Source organism: Perna viridis, chromosome 3, assembly GCF_037379345.1.
Source record: "Perna viridis isolate PV_CMFRI_1.1 ecotype Kerala chromosome 3, ASM3737934v1, whole genome shotgun sequence".
NCBI classification, from domain to species: Eukaryota; Metazoa; Mollusca; class Bivalvia; order Mytilida; family Mytilidae; genus Perna; species Perna viridis.
In genome coordinates, this window is record NC_142447.1 from 25356405 (window position 1) to 25376274 (window position 19870).

Genomic DNA, 19870 nt, shown 5'->3' on the forward strand with positions numbered 1-19870 from the left:
TTTCCCAAGACACACACCAAACAGCAACATGCTCACAATTGTTAGAAATCAAATTAAAAGCACTTTCACCAACTTTACTCCTTGCTCGATTAACAATTTCATCCGCCGTGTAAGGCAATTCATTGTAATCTTTGTAAAATAAATTTATTTCGGTTTCTAAATCGATGGTTATTGGATACTGACTTTCTACGACCTTTATTGTGAATGATCCCAAAGATTGAAATTCAACGATTCTGATTTTAGCTGTTTTTTCACTTGTCTCTAAAACTTCTGTAACGATTGCATGGTGCTTTTAAATGTAAGGTTGCTGCATTCCAAATTATCAGACAAGTGTTTAATGGCATCATTAAGTTTCTCATTTCCTTTCGTCCACGGCATATATCTGCCGTACACTAAATGTTGTCCTTTCTTTATATCATGGCCTGATTTAAATTTATATTCCTTGGCACACGAAAAACAAGTTGGAAATGATTGGGGTTTACACTCGACATCCACTTGTCCTCTCTGACTAGTCTCTGTTTCGTTATTTTTCGATGATCCAAATAGCTGGATTTCATCTTGTAATTGATGGACGTCATCTCCGAAAAGTAGCTGGATATCAGGCATATCATCCGTAAACAAGTTCTAAATATTAGCCTCATCAATATGTTCATTACAGTTTCTCTCATTTTGGAGAATTTATTGTTGATCTGATCTCACTAAAGCTTCCATGTCTGCAAGAATACCATAATATTTTGATATATCTAAAGTTTCTTATAAGGTCAGAGTACAAAATATTGAGCCATAGTTCTTTTCACTTTTTTTTCCATTTACCCTTGCATTTTGGGTGTTAAATGACCTTCAAACGTATCTTTAAAATTTGTTGAAGGCAATGGTAGCCAATGGCAAAAACAAGTCTGATTCCTATCTAGAGTTAGAACATATATGTAGTTGAGCCATGCAACAGCTTTTATATACGTTTGTAAATTCTTTATTTTTCGGGCTCAACATATCCTGGCTTTAGTTTATAATTTTTAATTGCGATTTTGACATTTTGCAAATCTTTTTTTTGAAATATCTATTTTAGGTTTATGAGATGCAAAACTGCTAATGATAAGAATAAAGGACGGTAGCTTCCTTATATAGCTGATCTTTATTAGACAAAGGTCGCAGATCTGTTTTATTGATGTAGCCGAACACATGTTGCCTCAGGGAAAAAGCTCAAATGTAAGATCTTCATCTAATTCACGTTACTTTGTTCTGAATTACTCATATTGTTATATCACTGCATCATGAATATAGTATGATTTGCTTTTTCAGATAACAATGACAAAAAAGCATCTAATGCCATAGTTCCGCTGACCAGCAACCCTCTTTTTTCAAGGTATATATAAACTCTGAGCAAAGTTGGAAAAATATTGCTATTACTTGTTTGCAATTACAGATTACACAAAGTAGGTCCTGTCCGAAATAAAAAGTGGTGAATAACTTCAACATTCTAGTAATGTCAGAAAACAATTGTGAAACTTTTTGAGTTGCTGATTACACAAAGTATGTACCATTGACAACATATATTGACAAAAAATGCTCAGTTCAACATGCTAAAAATGTAAGAAAAATATGTATCAAATTTCTCAATCAAAGAAGGTGCACATCTTCAATACGTATATACTTTGTGTTGAGTGATATACAATGTATTACACAAAATAGGTACCCACAAAACGTGATGGACGGACGGATTGAGAAAAACGGCTACTAAACCTGCTATAACCGTTAATAACACAGATAAAACAATAATTTTTTTTTTTAAAAATCAGGAAACGAAAAAGAAGGACAAGACGCATTTCTGTGATAGGAAAACTCTTTCTAAACCATTCTCCCCTGATCCAATCGAGATATACAGGAAAACATCACTAAAAGTAAAAAAAAAGATACTTAGAATTAAATGTGAGTTGCATTTTTACCTTGGCAAGTTATAAAGCGAGTCCGCAAGGCTTGCTTAAATCTGAATTCACATATGAAATAACATACAAAGTATAGTTAATTCCTATTCAATCGTTGGATGATAGTTTGAACTTGCACTTTGATAACAAGATAATTCAAGCTAACAGGTAAGTATCATAGGCGAGTAGTTTGTTCAACCCATACTATCTCAAATTATACTACATAATGCTTTTCCAAAATCATGCAAAATATGAAGATAAAAATATAAAAAAGAAATGCAATTTATTTCCTCAAAAATATTTTAATATATACGGAATGGTCAATACTGTCCACTACCTACCCTGTTAAATTTTTATAAGGGGGAGTTCCACGCTGAGTCGAAAACAAACCATTCATTTTGAAATCGATATAAGGCGCAGTCAAAAACCTGGTGACCTATGCTGAAAATGTAGGTACTAGTACCAAAATACAAAGATACCAATCAATTTAATTGCAAATTTTGATATGCTGTACACGTGTTTCAAAGAGCTACCTCTCTTCAGCATCACCATAATAAAATATATAGGAAGATCTTAATCCAAAAACTAATTGTGTACTCAGAAGTACTCAAAAATGTCGACGAACACAATTTTTTGAGAGATAATAAAATTATTACTCAACACCAAACTGGATTTACTCATGGTGATTCAGCTATCAACCAACAACTAGAAATTTCAAATTCATTCGGCCAAGCTGTGGACAACAGTAAGGAAATTCGTTTTGTTTTCTGTGATATCTCCAAGGCCTTTGACCGTGTTTGGCAAAGAGGCTTACTACCGACGGTTCTTGGCATGATCATGTCAATTATATCATTAAAAAGGTATACAATAGAATAAATATTCTATTTTGACGTGTGCAATTGGTTTTTGATCGTTTTACACCAACAAATGTATATTTCGTTTATGTATATATCAGACCGATCTTTGTATACGGACACGTTGTGTGGGATAAAGGTTTTTGATTAACAAGTTCGAGGGAGTCCAAGTAGAAGCCACGCGAATCGTTACAGGTGGTACCAAATCAACGTCGCAGGACGAACTGTCGCGAAACCGGTTGGGAAAATCTTTCCGATAGGAGGAAAAACATGAACTTGTGATGATATATAGGATGGTGAATGGTGATACCTCTCAAGTATTTGAATACCCTGGTGCCAAAATCGTGGGCTAACATCCATGACCATTTTACCCGACAACAATACAACTTAACGGAGTTACGTACTGGGACGTCATTATAATCCAATTATCTTCTGCCGTCCACTCTTAAAATGTGGAATGTCCTCCCGGTGACCAGTCGTGACATTAGGTCTTTGAATATATTAAAAACGCGAATTAATGTTTCGAACGATCGTAAAAAAAACAATGTACTATGATATTGGTAGTAGACTCGGTCAGGTCTTGCACGCTCGAATGTGCATGGCAAGTAGCTCTCTCAATGAGCATCTTTACAGGCGAGGTCTGGTGGCTAGTCCGAACTGTATCTGCGGACAGAGAAAAACAAACACCCACTCCTTACTTGAAAGAGTAATCAAGGGAACCAAGGTTATAGCGGTAATCAAAAGAATGTAATCCAGGGACAAAGACCAGACTAGGAAAACAGACATACACAACAAATAGCACAAAGCAACCAAAATCACACATACAAAGTAACAAAAGCAAATGAGCAACTCGGACTTCACTAAAAACTGGGGGCATGGACCATGAGCACCGGTAGGGTAAGCGTCCTCTGCTTTTCTAGAAACATCCGCCGAGTTGCTAATAAAAAGTCAAGTCCGGGGTAGACAAATGAGGGAAGGAAAACTATGACCCGTTGAAAAAAATCAGTTTTCATGGTGCTGATGGATACACCATAACGATCCACGAGTTCTTGATAACGATTGATGACTTGTAGCAACATAACCTTGTTCCAGAAGCCTATTTGTTAGAGTTCTAGCGCGATATAAAAAATCTGCGTAGTTTCGGCAAGCTCTGGCATAACGTATGAGTTGTGATATGAACACTCCATGCGCAGGAGCCGAAGGGATATTGCCACAGATGAAAGGAAAGTTGACAATTCTGAATGAAAAGTCATCACGTTTGTCGTAAAGTTTGGTCAATAGTTTTCCTTTACCATCGATTTCTAAGTGTAGGTCAAGATATGAGGCTGACTTCATAGTGTCTGTAGTATCCTTTATCTCAAGTTCTTTTGGGTAGATGCGATTAACAAGTAACAATTATGCAGTGATTCGACGTAACACTATACATACTTTGAATTTTCATATCGATATTGACATTCTTATCAAAGGGTCTGATGCTCTAAATTTAGAACAAGATACAAATTTGTTGTTAAAGGTGCAAACTTACATTTTTAAAAAGTAAGCAATTTGTCGATGCTTAAATTGTGTATATACATATATCTCTTCTATTGTGTGTTATTTTTTGTGCATTTCAACTCCTCAATATCCTTTTTTGTATACTTTTCTATCTATCCCTCCTCATTTTCAATACATATTTTACCTTCAACCATTACATCTCAGTGGCGGATCCAGAGTGTAAGGTAAGAAAGGGGGGGGGGGCAAAAAAAAATCTCGACAGGATCACCGGTAAGGATGACGAAGTGATCCGAATTTGCTAAGGGGTTTGGGAGCATGCCCCCAAGAAAATTTGGAAATATCAAACCTCAAATCCTGCATTCCGAGGGTATCTTGAAAAGTTTTTCAACAATTTAAAAAAAAATACCAATCATGTAATACTAGTATACACGTGCTTCAAGGCGTAATCTCTCTCCAGCAGTATTTGAATCAAATAAATAGGAACACCATCATCCAAAATTTAATTGTATACAAGGAGTTTTCAGAACCAAAACAATTGAAATAGGAAGTCAAATCCATCACCGAGATGTTCAATTGAATGTTCAAACATCTAACAAAGTAAAAAAAAATATATGGATTGACGCCTTTACTGAATATTGGACTGAAATAACAGTGCACTTGGAGCAATCTTATGTTTTTGTTACAAATGATGCACGTCGACAATATAACCAAACAAACTTATATTTACTTCATATCCAGTATTTTACCACAATTTATTGGTCCATTTAAAATATGGTATTGTTTGTATGTCATAAGTGTTGCATTAGCAGTTTTTTTAAATATAAATTTACGTTAATATTGCTTGGGTTTAATGAGGATAAAATTTATATTTAGTATAACATCTCTTACATCAAATATAAATGTAACATATCTATGTCAATGGAATATAAAATGTAACAGTTGACACAGGCTGAGACGGACAGGTGCCACTTCCAACAGAACATTTGTATCAGACCTTTATATACATACCAGTAGTTTGTAGCTCTTATGTTTTGTACTATATTTTGTCTTGTGTTATAAATATATACACAAAGGAATTCTCATTGAAAGGGAATTCCGTGGTTTCGTGATAGGGAACAAATATTTGCTATACAGAATATACACTCTAATGTGTTCTTATGAAACAGGTTTCAATAACTGCAAGGCTCGTCTTATCACTGAAATTTACAAAGACATTTAACCGTCTTGAACACATTTCATATATTTTCATTATATCACGGACTTAGGCAAAACATTTTTAGATATTTCACATAAGCTTTGTAAAAATTTTGAACATTTAGGTTTAGAAAGTAAATTCATTTGGCTACTTTCATGTGAAAATAGTGAAATGCTTTGTCACAAAAGTTTTGAAACGAGGAAAACGTTGTGTTAAACAAATACTTAATATGTTTTTACATGTATGTCCTTATTCTTCATTAATATTTATTTGCTATTTGTACATGTATCAGCTTAATTATCATATTTCTTTTAATTATTTGTGTACTGTACACTATTCTGTACTAGTAACAAAGCAAAACATATTAAATTCAAGCAATTTTAAATGCTAAAATAGTGTTATATTCTTTCGAAACTTCAATAGCCTTTTTCAACATATTAACCACATTTCCCACGGTAAATTGAACCCGTGTAGAAGGATCACCAACAAAGCATTTAACTGCAAGAATGGAAATTCTTATAAATTTATTGTTTTAGACTACGATTCTACATATGTACCCACTACAAAACAAAAACACAAAAGATGCTTCACCAAGCACCAGGTGATCAGTGTGCTAGAGATTCTCCTCGAAAATATTTTTGTCACTTTTGGAGGGACGTCTTTTGAACAAAGTATCGGCATTCCAATGTGCATTAATTGTACCCCTCTCCTAGCCGATCTGTTTCTAAATTCTTATATTACGATCCACGAGTTCATAACAGCGCGCTACGAAACATTTTGAAATGGATGTACCAAGTCAGGACCATTGTAGTGGTTTAAAACCTTCCGGTTTTTACGCTGATACTGCTTTTTGTTATACGGACTTTCCATTTGACTAATTTTTTACTATTGCCAGGAATTTATCAATTCAGTAATTTTGAGATAACTATTCATTGTTTTTCAATCCAAGGCAACTCGGCAGATAATACCAGAAAGTACAAGTCTCTGTTAGAATCAGGCAGTGGGTGAAATTTGGTCAGAACAAAATCCCCACTTAATCACTATCCCTATTTATACGCAACAGAATCAATGTTGAACGTCCAGATCCGCGAAATCTAATTTGTACTATATGAAGTACCCTACATAATGAGCAGGGAACAGACGACTCCGTCAAAATGGAAAATTTCCATTTAGTTTTTGTTTAAAGATTTCAAAATCTTGTTTTAAAAATAGCAGACAAATATGACCAAAACTAAAATCAAAAGCGAAGGGCACCAAAATAAGTGCAAACGTTTTACTGGATCAACCAGGTTCAAAGTAATGAACCTTCAAAAAAGAGCTGGAAAACTCCGACATCTAAAAAAAATGTAAAACTTTCCTAACAACGGACTACAACCATCTTATTGCATCGGATACAAATTATGTATCATTGTTGGTTTTTATGTTAAATTGTTAATACCCCCGCAAACAAAGTTCTTTACATTTTAATTTTTAATTAAGAGCCAACAACAATATATATACATATACACTTTATATAATACTGATATAAACAGTTTTTTTTATCACAAGTGAATCTGATTATAAATTTATAAATAAAGCACATGGAACCAATGCCAAATACAGCGAAGTGGCGAAGGGTATACTGTTTGACTGCATGTTTAGTCTGAAACTTTAATCTTTATCACTATGTTATCGTCTGGATACTGCGAGAGGATGACGTATGTGAAAATGGAGTAGTCTTTCGGTCGCCGGAACAACGACTTTGAAAACTTTTTTCTTTCAAACTTATATTTAGTTTTTGTAACTTGAATGGTATCAATTTTTGCCAAAATACCTTTACATAGGATGTCTTATATATAAAATAAATATTTCGACATTTTTTTTATGGGAGTGAAGCATTATTACTCCGATTTTTTTTGTGGCGCCACACATTCTGAAACGAATCTCGCTGATTTAAAGGGTCTGCAGGGATACACTTTCTCACCCTCCTGTTTTAAAGCTTTCTGTAGAATTTTTTCATTTTCATCCTTTTCATCAAAGTACAAATGCAATATTTTTCTTGTGTCCAAATCAAACTTCTCTTTCTCACAACACACCATTCCGTCTTTAACATGAACATATTCTATTTCGACTTCATCAGATGGCGGCAAATATTCCACGACAATTCCCACGTGTTGAAGGCCAAAGTACCGGAAGTTTACCATATCTCCGGGTTTTACGTCATCTCTGCTTTTCACTACACGTTTTTGTGTTTTGACGTCTGTTAATTTCCACCAGTACTTGCTTCGGTAATCCCTTACCTATGGTCAAAATAAGGGAACATGATATCACGGGTACATGTAATCATAGTAAAACAAATTCTTATTATGGTTATGCATGATAAAATACGCGACAAAAAGAAGGTAGACGAAATCAAATCGATAAACAACATAAAGAAACAAATAGAAACATACATAAGAAATAATGACAAGACTAAAACAGGGGTGTATTCCGACAGGATAAGCGTCTCATGGTTTCCTATGAAAACCTACTGAGCTTTTAAAAACTTAAACTGTAATAATTATTGTGTAAAATATCTATCAATTCCTCAATAGTGCTGCGTTTAGCATTGGTATACAAATCTACAATAATTTATTGACCGAAAAAAAAAAAATGACTATGACGTATGATATCTGTTTGGACTGACAATTTCACGACGGCGGCTGTTGAACTTCTGATGTTTAATGAGTTTAATTTTGAGGAAACAAACATGTGTCTTGCTCAAAAACTTTTCTGAAAGGGACAAAAAAATATTTTAGATAGAAGAACCCATGTTTAGCGCAGATGTGTGGGAAATCAACAAGTATTATAAATGTACTGAATGAAAAGTTGTCGTTTTAAGTAAAGCTTTGGCCATTAATTAAATATCCCTTTTCAAGAGCACGATTCTATTCGAGGACTTATCACAGCTAACGTTTAGTAGAAGCGAAAAGTAAAATTAAAAGACCCGACCCTGTCACTCTTTCCTTCTGCTATAGCTCCCTCCTCGTACAGAACGGATAGTAGAAGGACAATTGTTCTCAGTTGAATGTCACTAGTTTGTTGAAAATGTGTCCACACTCATTGGAAAACTATCATTGCTTGAAATATCAAGCATTTCGAAAATACCTTCCTTAGAGTGTTTTGGAAGTGCTTGGCTTTTTTTTCGCGAAATAAGCGCTAGATCGACCACATTAAACGTATCGAGACTGGACCAGTTTTTTTCCAAGGGAATCGACTATTTTTTTTAACTATAACACTTGACAAACATAAGATGAATTTTGATAAATTAAAACAACAATAAATGTGATTTCAAGATAATTTGCTTTGATTTCTCCACCGTACCATAGTATGATGTTAAGACGCTGTTCATGTAAAAGTTAGGCAAATCATATGATATTGGTGGCACAACAAAAGTTTTTGTTCAATGTAACTTTTATAGTATACAAAATATATGTATGTCAAAAATGCTTGATCGACATTGAACGGCTAAGAAAATGTTTTAAATAATCCCCACAAAGCAACCAAACTTGGCACAAAATGAGGAGTTTTATCCCTTTTCAATGAATGTAATGCTTTTTATTCAATTTATTTCTCTTTAATCGTTGTAGTCAATAAAAATAACGTTCAAGTTCGAGAAAGGATGCATTTGAGATATGAAAATGAAATAAAAAAAAACAAACAAAATTTGTTATGCGCCACACATTGCCTGTTGAAAATAAATAACCACTTTTCTTCAAGCATTACAAATTATAACAGTAGTACTTTACCTTGCAAAACTTTGACATATGACTCGATCTATTCCAAAATGTATTGAATCCTTTTTCTCCAATTTTGGCTAGAGCTTTTTCAACTACTTCACCATTCTCGTAGACATCTTTAACATCAAAATCAAAAACTTCAAGCAAATCTTTCTCGAGTTCAAAAGTGAACAATTCTTTCTCAACTGTCCTAGTTGACAAAACACCACAGCATTGGAAGTGAACAATTTGTAAATTAACAAATTTACTTGGATTTTTTCTCGAGACTTTTGTTACAGATTTAACGACGACGTCATGGTTGTCTGGAATGTTTATTATATCCCCAGGATTGATATGGTTAGTTTTAGTGATGATCATTTTTGGAATTTCATACAAGGGATGTAAGAGAGTTTTAATTTTCCGATATATGAATGACAGCAAGCTAGGAAGAATGAAAGTAGCAGCGATTCCAACAGCTATCGAAGCTATTGTAGTGGTTAAGCCGCTCATAGGCGGTAAAAAGAACAAACCAAGGCTTGCGATCACAGAACATATAATTTTTGTCACGAGGTAATTTTTTCTGCGGTTGTAACAATTTAGGCAAATCATTCCTTTCTTTAGGTGGTGTTTTAGTTTTATAAACCTCGTAACAGTAAAGAGAAATTCAATTAGAAAAAAGCCACCCGCAAGAAAGAAAAACGGAATAGCAAAGGCCGTATATTTCGCGACATTTGAGCCAAGTATGATTTCATCGGTGGTGGAAAAAAAGTTTACAATCTTTCCAACAACTGTTCCAATCCACGACAAAACTTTTCTTCCGGCTCCGTCTACAGCATCTGCTGCTTGGAAGCTTTCTCTTTCCCCAGATACACACCAAACGGCAATGTGTTCACAATTGTTAAAAATCAAATTATAAGCACTTTCGCCTACTTTTCCTCTCGCTCTTTCCACAATTTCGTCATCTGTGTAGGGTAATTCATTGTAATCTTTATAAAACACGTTTGTGTCAGTTTCTATGTTAATGGTTTTTGGTTCTTTACTTTCTAATACTTTGAATGTAAATGATCCAAGAGATTGAAACTCAACGACTTTGATTGTTGCAGTCTTATCACTAGTCTCTATGACATCTGTTACAATGGCATGATGGTCATAAAAAAATGGTTGCTCTAGTCCAAATTTTGTAGAAAGTTTCTTGATAATTTTGTCTAGCATCTCATTTCCTTTGGTAACTGGTAAGTAATGGCCATAAACCAAATGTGTACCTTTCTTAATATCATGACCGGACTTGAACTTACATTTCTTTGCACACGAAAAACAGGTTGGGGATCCCTCTGATGGCTGACTTTCTGTTGTTACATTTATTTCGGTGTCGTTTTCATTCGACTTTATAACCAGTTGAATGTCTTCCTGTATTTGTTTGATATCATCCCCAAAAACTAAATTGATATTCGGCATATCCTGTGTGAAAATATGAGCGAATGTTTCCTCCTCATCGTGTTCGTGATCAACGCTCTCAGAAGGCAACTCGTCTAAAATTGGTTGTATATCTTGTCTTAAATAAGCCTCCATTTCTACAGAAAGACTGAAAACACACGAAATTATGAATCATACATCATACTATTTGTTCAAGATAAAAGTGTCCCGATCTAGTCGACAAATGCTAAAATCGATAGACTTATTAAGTAGCACTCCAGCTAAGAATCATGCAAAATGTGATTCATTGATTAAAAACCTACATATTTTTATTTTTGATATTTTGTTTGAATTGCCATAGTAAACAGGAATAAACATTCAATTTTTCATATAACCCGTGTTGTTAGGAGAATATATATATAGAATGCACTGTAGATTTCAAAATTAAGGGAGATAATTCTGTATATAAAACTCAAATACAATAGAATCTATTGAATTTTCAATGTTGATTATCCCCTAAGAGCAGGCAGATTTGAATGAATAATTACACATTTCATAGTACAGACCCATAAAACAATTTAATTACAAAAATAAAAATATGTAGACTTTTTTTGGGGTGTATCACATTTTTCAGATTTTGCATGATTCTTACTAAGACAGCTATTTAAGTCGCCGACCACGAAGTGGCGAAGACTTATTGTTTTTACTGTGTTTCTTATTATGTCGCCCCAGACGAATGTCTGGGCGACATTTACTATTGTACTGTTTCTTCTTCTTGGTATGTAGGTAGATGGTATTGAGAAGGGGTGCACCTGATCTTTTGGTGAAAAAATGGCTACTGTTTCCATGGAAACGTGAACAGTTCATAATCTAGGACATTGCAATATTTAGGAAACCTAAGTGGCTAGAAATTTGAGATTTGGCGTGGTGGTAGAACTCAATGTGCCTGATAAAATTAAGCAAAAAAAAAGTGAATCGATATGTTGTCGGTTACTATGGCAACGATAAATGTGAAAATTTCATGGATACCAAAATCCACTTTTTTCTCACATCTATAACTTTTTTTTTATTCATTAAGCAATTTTAATGAAACTTTGTTGTATGCTGCGTCTCATTTATATCTCGAAATTCGCATAAAAATTTTTCGCCGATATCCCGCCATTTTCAAAATGGCTACCAAAGTTCATGATCTAGAACATTGCAATATCTCGGAGACCTAGGTGGCTAGAAACTTGTAATTTTGTATGGTGATACAGTATAAAGAGCCTGATAAAATAAATAAAAAAAGTGAATCGATATGTTGTCAGTTGCCATGGCAACAAAAACTGAAAATTTCATGAATGTCAAAATCCACTTATTTCACATGGTCAGAAGTTTTTATTCATCGAACAAAATAATGAAACTCAGTAATATAATGCGTATCAGTCATACCTCGGAATTTAAGCAAAAATTCTGACGAAAAGTCGCCATTTTCAAAATGGCTGCCTTAGGTCACAATCTGGGATATTGCATTATCTCAACAACATAAAAAAGTACAAATTTGAAAATAGATATGTAAAAGAAGTTGAATAGGCATAACAATAAAATATTAAAATTGGGAACTTCAACGGTTGCCGGGGCGACATTCGCTATTGCTCGCAATGGCAATTCTAGTTACTATTGAGTCCCCGAACACGAAGTGTCAGGGACTTATTGTTTTTGTACGTTTTTTTACTGATGAACTTGTCCGCACGTTTTCTCGGAAACTTCTGGAGGGAAACATACGAAACTTTCTCAGAAGTTAGGCCTTGCCCCACAGATGTGCATGCCATAAAAAAAGGAGGGGGGCTTTGGCAAAAAAGGGATAGGTTATAATTTAGGACATTGCGATATCTAGGAAACCTAGGTGGCCAGGAACTTGAAAAGTGGTGTGGTGGTAGAGTTGGATATGCTCTACAATATTATGCAAAATAGTGAATCGATATATTTTGTGTTGCCATGGTAATAAAAACACGATAAATGTTGCCGTTTTTTTGTGATCTTTTAGAATTTTTTTTATGTAGGAAGAATGACTTGAGATATCTTTTCCAAACGTCAGGGCTATATAAAACAATCTTAATGTGATTGAATGCATATTTCGGATTATTTTAGATAGCTACCACTTCAAAATGGCTGCCATCCAAAATAAGGTGCCCCCTTGGAAAATTGTGTAAATGGCATTAGAATTTTATGTAGCTTGATATTTAGGCTGTAAATTGTATACTTAATTCAACATTTTGGGAATGTTAACTTATAGATCATCACTTCACACAAAAAATAAAAAAATAAAAAAATAAATAAATTAACAGAATAAAAGGAGGGGTGCTTCGGTCGAAAAGAGGTATAGGGCATAACATAGGACATAGTGATATCTCTTAAATCTAAGTAGGTATCAACTTGAATATTGGTGTTGTGGTAGTGTTAGATGATCTCTATTATATCATCCCAAAGAAGCAAACTGATATTTCATGTGTTGCCATGGTAACGAACAAAATGAAAAATTTGGTTGATTTTTGTGATTTTTGAAATGTTTTTCCTTTTTGTAAGAAACATTATTTGAGATATCTTCACCAAACTTAAAGGATATATGAAACCATCTAAGTGTGAATAAGTATCATATTTTGGATTATTGTAGATGGCTGCCATTCAAAATGACCGCCATCTAAAATAATTTGCTCCACTGGAAAACAGTGTAAATTTCATTCACATTTTATGAAACGTGGTATATAGGTTTGAAATTGTACACTAAATTTAAATTTTTGGATTCAGTGATCATTTGCGGGGGCTTGTATGTGACTTGCTTGCAAGCACAACTTAAAACTTGTTATTATTATTTTAATTCTCCTGTCATAAAATTTGTTGAAAGTGTTCGCCCTTTTTCTCCAAAGTGGCTGGTCCGATTCGGATGAAACTTTTCAAGAAGTTAGAACTACTCTTCGAAGGATGCAGAACTTCCTAAAAAAAAAAATTTCCAGCTGCCGCCATTTTTTTCAAAATGGCCGCCGGACTACAGGTACCCATTCTTTTACACCGGAAATTGGAACATCAAATATCTCAAAAACTGCTGATCAGAATTTGACCAAACTTGGTATATATATTAAGCTCAATAGACCTAACAAAAACCCGTAAAAAAGCGCGTTTGTCTCGACCGCCATTTTCAAAATGGCGGCCAACGCGGTCGAAAATTCAAATTCGTCGGATTTCGATGAAAATTGATATCTAGGTTCTTTGAGCCGCCCCGATTAATAATTATCGGCTCAATCGACAATTTGAGCTATGTATCGACCGGTATTTTGAAAATGGCGGCCACCACGGTCGAAAAGTTTTTCGGTTTCGTTGAAATTTGATATACATGTTCTTTACACTGCCTCGATTAATCATAAGCAGTTCAATTGACGATATGTTTTTTTCAAAAAACAGATCAGGAAACGGGAGGCGACTTCTACACGTTTCGTGGAAACGTAAATCTTAATTTACTTTTGTTTCTTTGTACATGTTAATTTAGTTATTTCACGTTCTTTGTTGTGTGTGTTTATTTTCCCTGTGTAGTCTTTACCCTTAGTATATATATATTAATCTGATTTCCGCTTGAATCTCCGTCTCCCCTTGATTTCGCTGAAAACAGGAAGCAATTTGTTTTGATCAGGCTTCTCATGTAATAACAAGGTTTATGACTCCAGTAATAAAGGAGAACCTGAATAGACATGAATGTATAAACAAACATATAATTATTTATTAAAATGTTATTTCGTTGTATTTATCAATCCTTTAGCGCACATTATACCCTGTTGAACACATCATCTAAAAAATAATGGTATAACATTTTTGTAATGTTTATCTGAAAGTTCGCTTGGCAAAATGCGTACGTAAACGGGTATTGTCTTTAGAATATAATTCTTATATCATGAGCGTGAAATTTTCTAGTTGACGAACAGGAGTATGCGACTCAATTCTCTGATGACAGTGTTATGTTATACTAAATATAAAAATTCTATCAAGACTGTGCTGTAGTTTATACATTGTTACGACTCTAGGAAAACACTTTTGGAGCTTTCCTACAACTCGGATCTAAAGTCACCTTTCAAAAAGATTTACACCGAAAGATGGTTTGTCGTCGTTTAGGCTACACAGGGCAATCTCACATATCCACCTTCAACGCTTCCAAAAGACAAAAGCGTAGACAATTTCAACCGTCAATGTATCGAACATCTACATTTATAAATATCCATACAGAGATGAGCATTTCATTGCTGGGTATGCAAATGTATTAACATTTATTCTAAGCTGCTTGATATCTCATTGAGAGCTGTGAAATTGACGTTAACTTCAAATGTACCATCATATTTGCCTACTAGAAGTACTAGTAACAAGATACAGGAAAGTAAATTTTATGAAATTTTGATTTAGCAATCTTTCTCTTTGTAATAGGAAAGTCAAAATGCAAGATGGCTCAGTGCTTTAATTCGAATTCGCTTCTGATATCTGAAAAAAAATCCTTCTTGATCCCTTACAACAACATAAGATATAAGCTTAGATTTGAAAACTCTCTTCGTCTCAATTATCGACAAGACATAGAATTATTGGTATTACAAAAAACATCAAATTCTTCCTCTTATCTTGACTTCCATCTCGAATGAAAATAAAACAGGAAAGCTATTCTCTGACAACTGCAACTCCGTTGCAAACTGTCAATTACTAGTATTTCAGTTTATCCAGCGAATTGGAGATTTTGTTTTACAATTTATACATTATGCAAGAAATTACCTTCACTACTTAAAGTTTCTACGAAGGGTTCAGAAGCATTTTAAACAAACTTCTTGAACAACGATAGGCTGTTTGGTTTCCTATGCTCAACAAAAAATCTACTAATCCAAGACGAATTGATCGTTTATGTTTGATCAACAACCACCAACTGGCAAAGATATTCTTTTTTCTCTCGCAACATGTAGGTAGTACGGCGCATATGTGTAAGAAACAGGAAGTGTGTACCCTTTCGGAACTCCAGTATTCAGCTTTGTCTTTAATGAATTTTATTATGCTTTTTTGTCAGGACCTATAGTTCTATTGACTTTGCAACTCGTCCCTATGTACTGTCCTTGGCTTTATTTCGTACACAATTTTCCTCTCGTTTGAAACTTCGACAAACACCACAAACTAACAACAACTCTGACTCGTGCATCGCTTGTTAAATCAGTAACAAGGCGAGTTAACGTCGAGTAGAAAAATCATACAAACAGTACAAAATGACTGTCGTGCGATAATATACTTGCCTGCACCTACTCATTTACATGAAAATTTAATCGTCAACATACCTAAATATTAGTAATGGGGTATGAGATTGTATTCACTTATTACATGCTTATGAAAAAGGAGAAAAGTCAGTTCATTGTATTCATTGTTGTGAACACATCCTTAACAAATGTCATACACCTATCATTTTATTCTACCAGTATTTATAACTGAGTCTAAGATATATTAAAAAATACCTTTACAAAGAAAATACTTGCTTATTAAAAAAGTAATTTGAGTGACGAGAATGAGCATCAACGAATTTAAAATCGAAACAAATGTTATTTCAGACCAGGCCGGTCCAATCATTTATAGTGATAAAAGATAAAATGCACGTTTTTCTGCACGTTAATGTTAATTTACCAAAAATATCATGGTGATTTATCGTTATAGGTCATTGTTAGCAAATAAAGATCAAATTTGTCAACTTCAGTTAACAAGGATCGACATGATTTGATAAGAGATGTCTAGAAAAAATGTTTTATACCTTATCTATAAAGATAAAAGCGTAAAACTAAACATTTAACTCATTTAATCAATATGATATATGATTATATGGTGTGTTCCCATTTCGCCATATCTGTGAATTACAGATAAAAAAAAGGTATAAAAAAGTATTCAGACGGAATGGAATTTTTTATATTTATCGGTTGTAAAAACAAAACTGTAAACTAATAAGTTGTTGTAACAATGATTAAGACCAAATAATTATAAAATCAATATTTATCAGTTTTTTGCTACAAATTTAAAATACTTGAATAATTTTCAAGTTATGATTTGTTTGATAAACAATATTTAAAAAAATACTAATAAAATAAATACAATTATTTTTCATGTATTACTACACATACAATGCGGGAACTAATAATAAACCTACAATAATTGCGTTCAGAAATTAAATTTGATATTATTTTGAGTGTATATGCATAGTATTTAATGACACTAATGGAGTTATCATTATTGAAGTTATTATCCACATATAATCTTCATATTTGCAAATTCAATATAAATAAACTGACACTATTTATTTGGGAACATAACCAATTAATAATTAAAATGAAATATCTAAACATCATAATAATTGAAAGTTAACTTGCATAAACTTGAAGCTTAGTAACTTGTTGCAATTTGTTCTTAAAACCCTTCAACATGTTAAACCAATGAGGTATATGTATGCTTGTGTCACAGCCATCTTCAGTCTGTCTACTGCAGTAAGAACAGCATCTATTTTGGAGATGCATCATCACACGTATTAATGCTTCACTGATTATATATAGTAGATAAACCTTTACAATATTGTGTTGCTGAACTCAGCCTGAAAGTTGCATTTAATTTTGTTCTGCTGGAATCATGTTTTCATTATAATTTTGTTCAGTCTTTGTTATATGTTAATGAACAGTTTAATTTGCTTCTTCATTGTTATATACTTATAAAAATTGGGATGTGCTTCTTTGAGTCAAAGGAAGGGTAATAACAAAATTACCAAACTGATAAAATCTAGGCAGTAGTCAAAAGGAAATACTGTTTAACAAATGACCAAATCATGGAAAAACCGGTCACTTCAAGTTGGAAACCACCACAATTGTCCTGACTTGATACAGGCAAACTTTGAGATGGGTTATTAACAAAGTGCTGTCATATTATATTTATTTTGAATGTTGCTCATCACATTTATTTTTCATAATATTCACCAAATAAAAAAAGAAAAAGGTGATTAAAAAAATAAAATGAAAAGGCGTTTCATAAAAAAAATATTAAGACAGCAAACCAACAAATCCACTTAATTATTTCACAAAATAAAATAACAAAAATACCAATATACAATATTATGATCTACATATGCATGTGTTTGTAAGGCTTAATTGCTATAAAGTATGTTGTAATAAATAAAGACATCAACTAGAATGACATTAATTTTTAGATTTGGTTTAGAATATTCTTGTAAGATCCATTTTTGTAATTCTTCATATGAATCCTTCAGGCAGTTTTAAATATTTGCGACACAATATTGGTATTCTAAAAGAGGAAATCCAAAACACTCAGGTCAAAAACATAAAAATATAGCAGAACTACATGAAGTTTTTGGCGAGCATTTTCAGTACAACCACGCTATAATTTATGATACTTAATTAGCCTGCATAAAAGTCAGTTGTAATAAATAAAGACATCAACTAAGATGACGTTAATTTTTAGATTTGGATTAAAATATTCTTGTAAGATCCAAGAAAGTGGTGTTGTCAAAGATAATAATCTATGTAAAATATCGGAAGAAAGGTGAAAGACGCCTACACATCATGAGCTAGTTATTATGACGATGCCTTTTCTAGTATGATAGGCTTGTTCCCATTTTGCGACAAACATTCTTACCTTACTGAAAATGTTCGGCAAAAACTTCCCGTAGTTCTGCTATATTTTTATGTTTTTAACCTGAGTGTTTTGGATTTCGTCTTTTAGAATACCAATACTGTGTCGCAAATATTTAAAAACTGCCCGATGGATTCATATGAAGAATTACAAAAATGATTACTAGTGAATACAATTTTGCGACTACTATTTCTTTTATTGGGGCTCCATGAGCAGTACATTTACTTGGATGCCTGAGGTACTCATTTGTGTTCACAATGCCTCCTAATCTCTCATGGAGTTTTATGAAATGTTCTATAGATTATAACTAAAATGTCACTTTCCATTAATTGCTGGATTTTAACCGAGGGAAACTGTGTGATTGTAGAAAAACGTACTAAACATAAAGGAATAGAAGGACTAACACATGTAGATACAAAACAAGGACAAACAATGTTTACACCGTATCAACTAGAGAAGAGGAGGTGTAAAATTATTCACACAAGACTAGGCTAGGTTTCTGAAACCTTAATTCCTTTTTTTTTTTTAAATATTTATCTAGGTTCTATTTTGCTTTGTAGTCATTGATAAGCAATATGATAATTCAATTAGATCTATACAAAATAGAAAAAAATTCGCAACAAAATGTTTAAATGCTTAGCATATCCATACTCTAACTTTATCGAACGTTTTTACCATGCAAGCTTTGTATAAACAGAAAATAAGATTATATAGATTCTTACCAGGTTAAAAAGTGGTAGATCTCGGTTCTCCCGTTTAACAATAATGACCAGCTTATATATGTACGCTTGAGTTACTTTGATAACCTTAACGAAAATCCGGTTTACCTGTTCAATCCGGTTTACCTGTTCGAAAGTATTTTTTTTTAAACATTATTGAATAGAGTGGATGATAGAGTTTGTATTGACTTTTTTCTTACTCATACCATTTTATTGTTAAAAGTAATTCTGTTTGATTTAAAAAATATAGTCAACTGAATATCAACATATTAGAACAGCCAAGAAATTTCCAAACCCAATCAAAAAACCAACGACCCCAAAAATTGACCCTTGTTGTTGTACTATTCATTATTTTAGACTTAAATCTTTTTTCTCTAATACATTTTGTCTCCTCGCCTAATTTTATCAAAATCAGACATATTGTTTCTTCTTATCTAGAGGACAGAGTAACGGATATATAAAACAGAATAAAAAATATAGCACCTTGAAACTCATTCATTGGGACCAAATTAAGTGATTGCTGGTTCTGTCCGTAATGGGTATATAATAATTAGATAAAGAACCAAATATTTAAGACGGAACTTATAACTTTTCTTAATCTTTATTTTATGACGAAAACGTTTGAAATATATTGAAAATAATGTAACAAACTGTTACGGCGGAGCTACAAAATGCACCCAAAAGAAAAGAATCCTTGTTGTTATCCACTTCCAGGCAATTTCAGATATACCAACGTGACCTCTTGAAAAACTCCACATCAAAGAACACAAAATGATCTCGAATAACTAAACAACACAGTCTATACTAAATTTCCAGTGATTGTTTTTTTCTTCGCTTTTAAAGGTAAAGAAACAAAGTTTTAATA

At 33.2% G+C, this 19870-nt stretch overlaps 1 protein-coding gene across 1 annotated transcript; it reads right to left on the reverse strand.

Moving 5' to 3' along the window:
• Window positions 1-6958: 6958 nt before the first annotated feature.
• Window positions 6959-19126, reverse strand: LOC148621587 (uncharacterized). Its single transcript, XM_088576120.1, has 3 exons — window positions 19009-19126; window positions 9233-10784; window positions 6959-7744 (listed from the first exon to the last, which is right to left on the reverse strand). The coding sequence occupies exons 2-3, from the start codon at window positions 10769-10771 to the stop codon at window positions 7346-7348; spliced, it is 1938 nt and encodes a 645-aa protein (XP_088432246.1). The 5' UTR covers window positions 10772-10784; window positions 19009-19126; the 3' UTR covers window positions 6959-7345.
• Window positions 19127-19870: the final 744 nt, after the last annotated feature.

Excerpts from the sequence above, each read along its gene's own strand:
- LOC148621587 (XM_088576120.1), bottom strand. The coding sequence starts at position 10,771 with ATGGAGGCTTATTTAAGACAAGATATACAACCAATTTTAGACGAGTTG. Across the intron at positions 7,745-9,232 it reads ATATGTCAAAGTTTTGCAAG|GTAAGGGATTACCGAAGCAA; the intron begins GTAAAGTACTAC and ends TTTTGACCATAG.